The 9,153-nt window shown below is 40.6% G+C and overlaps 1 protein-coding gene across 1 annotated transcript; it reads right to left on the bottom strand.

Moving 5' to 3' along the window:
* Nucleotides 1–1,503: 1,503 nt before the first annotated feature.
* On the bottom strand, nucleotides 1,504–7,698 carry patl2 (PAT1 homolog 2). The gene is made up of 18 exons (XM_030775019.1): nucleotides 7,524–7,698; nucleotides 7,027–7,277; nucleotides 6,793–6,858; nucleotides 6,620–6,673; nucleotides 6,338–6,502; nucleotides 6,066–6,143; nucleotides 5,678–5,823; nucleotides 5,405–5,479; nucleotides 5,175–5,298; nucleotides 4,074–4,194; nucleotides 3,745–3,839; nucleotides 3,617–3,667; nucleotides 3,350–3,492; nucleotides 3,116–3,272; nucleotides 2,736–2,876; nucleotides 2,136–2,233; nucleotides 1,805–1,945; nucleotides 1,504–1,537 (listed from the first exon to the last, which is right to left on the bottom strand). The coding sequence occupies exons 1-18, from the start codon at nucleotides 7,696–7,698 to the stop codon at nucleotides 1,504–1,506; spliced, it is 2,115 nt and encodes a 704-aa protein (XP_030630879.1).
* Between the last annotated feature and the right edge of the window lie 1,455 nt (nucleotides 7,699–9,153).

Here is a 9,153-nt window from a genome sequence, read left to right as displayed (position 1 = left end):
GCCAAGCAGACCAGTCCAGTCTTCTCTTTGTCCTCTCAACTCCCCTGGCTCTCCCCTCTGTCAACACAAAGCAGCTTACAGTCCCTCCTCCAAAAACAAATCGTGCTGTGGGGTTTAGTGCAGTCAAGTGGAACTGTGTTTAAAATTCTGTTCTGGATGGTAAAAGAGAGAACACTCACAGGCTGCAGTGGTTTCACGGTAAGGGAGAACTGCTCAAACAAACTGCAACGTGATGCTCACGGAGCAGTAGGTAGGAAAAATGACACTGAATATTAGGGTGCAGAGATATAGCGCATTAATAATCGCCATCAAAATTGAATACTCCAGCATGATGGGAGGAAACTCTCTCTCCCTCTCTAAATGTGCCTTAGTAGAAAGAGTATCCAACACCCAATTCTAATATGAACTGAGAAGGCTATTTTGGCACATACCAAAAACTATGAAAAAAAAAAAAAAAACCCAGAGCAAGGGCATAAATAAATATACTTGGGTGCAACCAAAGGAGTATTCAACTAGGCGAGTTCATTTTGTGCCTCTCCTCAATGCTTCTAAAAGATCGGGGATGCATGGGCTGCTCACGTGGACTTGAGGATTTTACCTTTATACATTTAAAACAAGTCACTAACGAAAAGACATTCTTTCTACCTTCAGTTTTGCTTCATTACAAGGGGAAGCTCATGAAGAACTCTGTCAGTAGGATGAATTAAATAACTCATCTGAGCAACATTTTGATCATTTTCTTTTATTTTGCAAGTGCTATACAACAGTAAGGGTATTTTATATTCATACTACTCCCAGATTAACTGATTAAATAAAAATTACAACAAAAAATAAAAATATTAAGGAAATCTACTGCAAACATGCATTTTGATATGTACATTTTTTTTTAGAAACCATAATTTCTTTTTGAAAACCTAAACTTACAAGAATGATAATTTTCTTTGGAAATTAGTGTCAGACAATGGTACAAAATTCACCTATAACAGAACTAAAATCCCATCACCTAAATCAGTGTAACTGTACAATTAAACAACCTACATCACTTTCTTCCAGAACAAGACCAGCAAGCCCCATAAGCTAATGAAGTGGCAAACCAGTGCCATCTGTTGGATGTGCTCAGTACTGTCAAATCCTACTTGCCCTGTGTAACTACAACTTGACATGGGTACATCTATGTCTATACGTTTAACCTTGTCTGAAGCACATTTCAGCTGAAACGACTATTGGATGGTGTGAAAGTAAGCAAAATAAAAAGAAACATACCACAGGACAGAGGAAAAGTGGACATTTGATCGAGAAATAAAGGCAGTGGGATGGAGTACAGGTCATTTGAGTAGAAAAGAGGCAACCATCTTTCTAATGCTTGACATCTTATGCCAAGAATTACCTCACCTATTCAGGCCAGGACTACTCAGTGCCTTACAAAACACAATCTGTACAAATGCCATCAAGTAAGGCTGTGTTTTACAGGGTCTAGAGGGTGCAGAGTGATGTCCGGGGCCCTTATGATGCTACAGCCAGGTATCCAGTGGCTGATCTGCAGAAGCAACAGAAGATTAATGTCCATATTACTCTTAAATCCATGTCATCACTGAGCCTTTGTTAACCTACAGGATAAATATGAGGACAAAAAAAAGCTTGAACTTCAGAGTGGTATGTCCCAAACAGAAGTGCTGCCTGGCACTCAGATAAAGCAAACACCACCTCTGACATGAAACAGAGCCAAGATGGTGTAACGTCTGAAACATCTTACTTTTAAGGCATATATGCCATTATGACACTCTTAGATCCATACTGCACTTACTCCATATTGCTCTTGAGTTGATGAACTGTGCGTTTGTCAAGGTAACGGCAGAAAAGTGTAAGCAGATTGGAGGGCAAGAGGAGAGGTTCCACCAGAGACGTCTGGGACAGCTGACGGGCCACAAGGAAAACTGTGTCGGTCCTTTTGAGGATAAGACAGAGCAGACTAATTTGGAACATGAATTTTCCCATCACATGGCATCAAATTAAGAAGCTCCCCCAACTACATGATCTCATCCCCCAGCTAAGTGATATTATCATTTCTTGAAAACCAGTGGAAAAACTCTGCACGTACACCTGCGCGCACACACACACACACACACACACAGTACCAGGTCTCAAAGTCTCCAATGGTGGGCTCCATGGGGATGTCTGAAGAGAGGAGCCTCTCTCCCTGAGAGAGCAGGGCATACAACAGAGAGAGACCAAACTACAGCGGCAAGAGGGAAAGCGAGAACACAATTATAGTTGGCACTTAAACCGAATCCAAAAGATAGATCTCTTTGTAGTGGCAAAAATGGGCATGTTACATCTGTCTAACTTATTTCATTGCAGCATATACCATTGCAATAAGTAGCCCACGTAGCTAAAGAAAATAGTTGGCAGAATATAACTGATGGGCTGCTGGGATTGGGGAAGCACTTTTTCTATTATTGTGAAGTTATATTTATTAATTAATTATATTAAGTTTGGGCTCCATGCAGCTTTCAACTTAAGAATTTCTGGTTGATCTACGTGGGTTTTTCCATCCACATAAACATGCACAGAATGGATTAGAGAAAGTAGACTCTTAAAAGCAAAAACTTGAACAGGTTGAAGCTTCATTTTACAAGACAAAATACAACAACAAAAAAACCCAAACACAAACAAAAAAAATACATCCACCACACAAACAGAAATGATTGCTGACGCTGTTTTTGTAAAATACAGACCTTGTTCTGGCAGGCCAGGGTGAGACGTGTGTCTTTAGACTCAGGCAGCAATGTGGTAAACTCCTTAAGGACACCAATGAGCTGACTGAAGGACAAGCCACCAATAACAGTGCGAAGTGCAGGATACAAAACAGGAAGTGTCTGCAGGGGGGAGGATCAAATCCTTTTTTGATTTATAACACTTTAAGTTCATTCTTATACAATCAAATTCATCATGTGTAAAACACATTGTAGTATATTGAAATGGACCATGAGAGTAAGCAAGTGAAGCTAATATACAAGCTCATTGCTGGAACATGCTAATATTGAGATAATGCTCAGCCATTTGTGAAAAAAGTTCTAATCCTATAGCCAATGATAAACTAACAAGTTTGGCACACCTCATCTGTGTCTCTGCTCATCAATATTGGCAGTTGTGCTGTTACCACACCCACGACATGCAATGCAGCATCATGTGACAGGAAGGGGAGGAGCCTGGCCAAAAGCTTCTTCCCTTTTGAGACTAGGAGACAGGGTAGAAACTCCTCTCCTGACTCACTGAGGAAACCGGAGAACACGTCAGAAATTACACAAGGATTAAATGGCCAGTACAGGTATATGAGACTGAGGCTTACAGCTGGTTGGGGTTGCGTAGCCAGCTGTAGATCTGCTGCACCCTTCTCTCCATGTTCTCCATAAGCCTCCTCTCCTCTACTTCATTTGGTGCTCTAGACTTCCTTCTGTCAGCCTCCTCTACCTCCAACAATACCATATACATCTGAGGGACAAACACAAAGAACCTATTGACATTGCAATTGCTACAGAGATGAGCAACAGGCATTTTAAAGGACCACTCAGTACCGAGAAAAGTGTTGTGTTATCCAAGGAAAAGCCCCTCCTACCTTTTCAAGGCTGTGCAGCACTTCCAACCTCTGTCTGGTGTCTTTCTGCTCCTGTTCATATGGACAGTCAGATATTGGCAATACAAGTGCATTTCATTCAGTTTTAATCAAGCTGTGTTCCCTCTCACCTCAGGTGAGTGTGCATGGACAGCATCAATCGCCCTCCGAGGAGAAAAACATGTTGACACGGCAACCTGCCCCAGAGAACCCTCAATATGGACCACTGAAACACAATGCCTCAACTATTGTTTGTACTGCCAAAAAAGACACAAACAAATGAGCAATACTGTTGTGGTGAACTTAATATAACTCTTAAAAATAGGTCATAAAAGGTCATTTAATGACATTACAAAAAAAAACAAAAAACAAAAAAAAACACGGATATTAATGTGTTCAGCTACAAGACAAAAACAGAAAACCCTTTATAATTCAACATGACAAGGTCTCTAAAACTGACCTGGTGTATATGAGACTGTCTTGGTGACGTATGGGGTTGTCAGTTTGGGTGGCTCCCTCTTTGATCGATCACCCAACATCTCTTCCTCAGCTATCTTAGCCTCCATTCTCTGGTAGTACTCCTGGGAGGGGGGTCATATCAGAGACTGGGGTGGGAGAGATGTCTATACGAAAGTTAATTAACACTGACTTCTAGCATTTTCTTGTAATGCTCTGAAAGGGCATTTTGTTCCCAACAAATTGTCCACAATTACAGAGGTAAATTAGGTCATAGTGATTTAATTCTAAAAGTGGAAGTGACCTTTCGTAGTCATTTTTTGCTAGTCTAAACCTACAGTGTGGCTAAAGGAAGCTGAAACCTACATGACAAAAGTTTTGTTAGTCTGGGTTCTGCATTTGTGTACGGGTAGGACACCAATACCTAATGATACAGGTAATTATGAATCATATATGGCTAGGTCCAACCATGACTACACCTGTGATTTAAATTGAGAAATATTCTAGCAAGAAACAACCTTCAAGATAAAACAAATCAAACCAGAGCCATGTAGGGAGAGAGTCGCATTATCTCCGTTCTCTCCAATGTCTCTCAATCTCTCCAATTTTTTACAGCAATGGCAGATTGTGGAGCCTCTCAATAGCTCCTGGAAGTTAGCAGCAAATACTAGCAGCACAGCAGAATCGACCGTGTGATGCACTTTAAGGGTAAGATGTTTAAAGAATCAGATTGTATTATCAGCACATCTGAATCGAACTGATGTGTACATTAAAGCATGTCAGTGGATTATCCCTGAATTTTATTTAAAAAAAAAAAAAAATCATATTGATGTAACTACATACATGTCAGCGTGCTATATAAATATTGTAAATCAATGCATGACGACTAATTACCAAAAATTGCAGTTCTGTCTCTCTATATTTACACATTCATACTGCCCGGCAAGAACTTTTCTGAAGTCATGAATCACATTCAAGCATTTTGAAATTACGTTGATGCGACTCTCTCTCTACATGGCTCCGTTTATAAGTAGAAACCCATCAATATTATTGCTGAAGAACATGGAATGTAAATCTTGCCTGGTCGGGCTTATTTTGTGGGTACCTGGTAATAGTAATCATCCAGGTGTGGGTTCTCACTCTGTAGCTGTATCATCTGCAGTCTGATTATCCATTCCTTCTCTTTAACAGACATGAGTTGAGAAAAGGGGTCCCAACTCTCCGGCTTTCTGTGGGAAAATAAAGTTCTGACTTTAACTATACTAGTATTATGCACTTCTAGAATGTTTCACAATAAGGTATTCAGAGCTCCAATACAGTTTCCGAGCAAATCACCTGTATGTCCTCTGCTGGCGCTGACTCAAGAGGCGTTTATGCTGAGGATGAAGCTGTGTCACAGGGCCTGGGAACCTTGCACAAATTTGAAGATCTCTTAACTCCATGTAATGGTGAATATCTCAGTGAAAATAAAGACTAGCATTCCAGACAGAACACCATCATACAGTAGGTTTTAATTGTACTTATTTCTAAGATCACAAGTTTAAGACATGGGTTTGTCTAGATGTGCATAAATCCAAGAAAAAGCTCCAGATTGAACTAGTGATTCACCTAAATCTCTGCACAGGGTTGGAGGAGGGACTATAGAAAGGAGCAGGACTGGGGGAGTTGGCACCAAACCGCAGCTGCATCATTTTGGGTGTGAGGGGTTGAGGGGTGGGTGTGCGAGGATGTGAAGGGGACAGGAAACTTCTTGACTGGTGTAAAAAAAAACAAAAAAAACCCCACTGATTACAGAGACAGACAGATACACACACACATATACTGTATAGAGATGTATATCATGTATATAAATGGCTTCTCTGTGGCTGCAAGGATTGTTCTAGATGTTCAATGATAAGTACATACAAAGAGAAAGAGGTAAAACAGAACAAAAAAAAAAAAAAAAAATCAATGCAAACACTATAAAAATGTATGAGATTTGTATTTGTATTGTCACCTGGTTATAAGGCTGCTGGGAAGCAAAAGGTCTTTGTGGGTGGAGAGGGGAGCAAGGCATCACTGGATTCAAGTGTAGCTGAGGTGAGAGAATCCCAGTTGCTCAGCAGAGTGGCAATTTCTAAAACCTCAGCATACATTCCCCAATTCCCAGCAAAAATGACACTTTGTGGACTGTGCTGAAGTGCTGTCTTTCATTTCTGTCCTTGATTATATGAACAAGAATGGTCCGGGATTGTTTTGTTGTATTTTGCAAACTTACATAACCCATACCTGAGATGGGCTTCTTTGGCCAAAAGATCTGACAGGAGGTTGTCCTCTCAGTAACCCTCTTCGCCCCCTGGTGGGTGAAAATGGTCTGAGTGAGGACAGGAAACTAGAGGTTGCTGGGATCCTGGCATGTGCATGCCTGTCAATCACTCCAACAATGGCTCTGTCCTTCAACAGAAAGGAGCAATCACAAATCAAAGATGGACAGGCAGATAAGGGACAAAAAGAAGTGAGGTGATGTCAGAGAGTGTGGGTGACCTGTAAAAAAAAAAAGTAAATAAATACCTGCAGTATAGATCCTGCATTCTGTCTATTGGCACCATATAATGGCATAACCCACTGTGAAGGTGATACACAAGCAAGTCATGTGATGAGAGAGTATGTGTCAGCTTTGTTCAACATAATGCCAGTCACACTAAAGCCACAACCTACACATTAAGTGAACATGTTTCACTCACTGCATCGGACTCAAGATCCTCCCAGTAGGAACTGATACCACAGTCCACAATGGCACTGTCCAGACTCTGAAGAGAAAGCCCATTTAAAAAAAAAACACACACACACACACACACACACACACACACACACACCCCAAAAGAAATCAACAGAAATAAAATCGTATCCATTGCCTATTGTAAAATGAGGTGCCAAATCATAGTGTATAACCCTGATTAAGTTTAAAACTGACAAACCTTTAAGCTAGGACGACCCTTTACTGTTTTCATCACTGCTGGGTCTTCAAACATCTGCCCTCGCCCCAGTCTTCCTCTCTGGGATCTGCCTCTGTTCCTCAGGCTAGCAGTATCCTGAAGTATAGGTCTAGGCCTTGGAGGAGATGGTGTAGCTGGAGAGGGTGGAGGTGATGAAGGTGGGGCTGGCGACTGGTCACCACGAACAAGCAGAATGTCAGTGGAATCTGCCTCGGGATTCTCTGCGCCCATGTCTACATCTAAAAGACATTTGATGTATAAACAGCTATGGTTTACATTTAATAAAGCAATCCCAAAACCTGCTGATCAGAAACTGAGACCAGGACTGTTGGAGAAATGAGAATGACAGGTTTGTGCAGAACTCTGGCAAGTATGTAGGCTTATTCGGGGGTACGTTTCATCGACAAGCGATAACGCCAGGACAGGATAAACTAGTCCGATATCGGGGCTTTTCCTAGATCATGTACCTCGTAACCTACCTAGACCAAATGTCTCTTCATTGTATAGATCAATCTCTTCATCCTCCTCCACCATCTCCTGCAGGAGCCCGCACTCCTCCATCTCTCCGCCCTCTCCATCACTCCACTGGCCTCCTTCCTCTGGCCAGTCGGGCTCCGGAGCGCGGTTTTCCGCTTTATCCTTGAAAAACGTCATTGACCTTATCGACTTTCTTGAATATTTATTGATAAGTAAAAGAAGAACAGCTTTGTATTGGCCTAATCGATCAAGGCGCAACTGTCGAGCTGAACGTAACTCAAACCGGACAGTAGACCAATTCTACATCTAATTAGTCCAATTTGAGGTTATGCGACAGGTACAATAGTTAGAGTATTTTCAGAAAGAATAGCTCTAAAAACATCTTTGCAGGAAGTAAAAGTCAACTTACGGTCTGTTCAGAGTCACCCATTTAGAAAAACGTGAAAATACTTCAGTTTTGCCACGCTACAAAGCTGGTTTACCGCCCAAACACTAGTATGTTTAAAAAGCTCATTAGAGTATTTAAATGACATCTGCGCAACATGGGGCGGTTCCTCAATTACTGCAACCAGATCCAATCGCCAATCGTGCTTGTCACCTACTACGTTCAGCCCCGTGCATGCAGCATGTTACTTTTATCCGGAGAGTGACCCAGAGATTGAAGTGTTTCGTTTGAAAGATGGGTTTTTCTATTTACAAGCGATTGTACAGATGCTCGAATTCTGTCCTCTTACAACTGACTGTGTAGGTGCTAGGTCATTACCGCCAAGAAAAAACACATCACTTTCAAAGTTCGCATTGGCCCAGACTGCACAATTGATCTAGAACCATGCGGTCGCTGCCGATTTGTACAAAATAAACCAACGCAACCTTTATGCGGAAAAATGTTTATTGACATCTTTGGTAATGTTGAATGTAAACTCATAATAGTAAACCATGTAATTATACCAGCATTCGTTGTATATAATTAGCAATTGCATAGCACAAAGGTAAACAGTTGAAAGAAATCTTTGGCATAACAATATTTTTCTGCAATTTGCAGCACAAACAAAACATTTCAGATAGGCAATATACTATTTATGCAGTAGCAGTGACAAGTATAATTTGCAGCGGTAAAACGGCAATATATTAAATGGGAATTTTACACACTTAAATTTAAGTCTTCCATTACAGTCTTCCTTCATAAACTGATAATATTATTGTTGTTGTTGCTCGCCATTCTTATTAAAAATTTCATTCAATGTGTACACTTAAGAATTTTATATACCAAAAACTGCCGGTGGCATTTGAAACAGCAACTGATGGAAGTTAGTGTTATATATCATGCCTTTTTTCATTTTCTTTAAATTTTACCAAAAGCTTTCATAGAGTTGCTTGATGAAATATTATTTTCTCTGCTTCTGATTGACCTGTCTCTTATTACGACTGACTGAACTGACAGAATGGATCATTTGTTCAATACATTTTTGATTAATATATTTTTCTGGTTCATGTCTAGTGTTGTGTTTCCTTGATATAGCCCTAAAAGCAAGCTTTAGTGATGTTCTTTTTTTACCTATGACCCTTGAAACAATCTCTCAAGAGTCTCCTCTTTGGCAGTAAAAAAAGAGGAGGGGAAAGTAAATGAACAAT

The sequence above is a fragment of the Chanos chanos genome, chromosome 5, assembly GCF_902362185.1.
Source record: "Chanos chanos chromosome 5, fChaCha1.1, whole genome shotgun sequence".
NCBI classification, from domain to species: Eukaryota; Metazoa; Chordata; class Actinopteri; order Gonorynchiformes; family Chanidae; genus Chanos; species Chanos chanos.
This window is presented reverse-complemented; position numbering and strand designations above follow the sequence as displayed.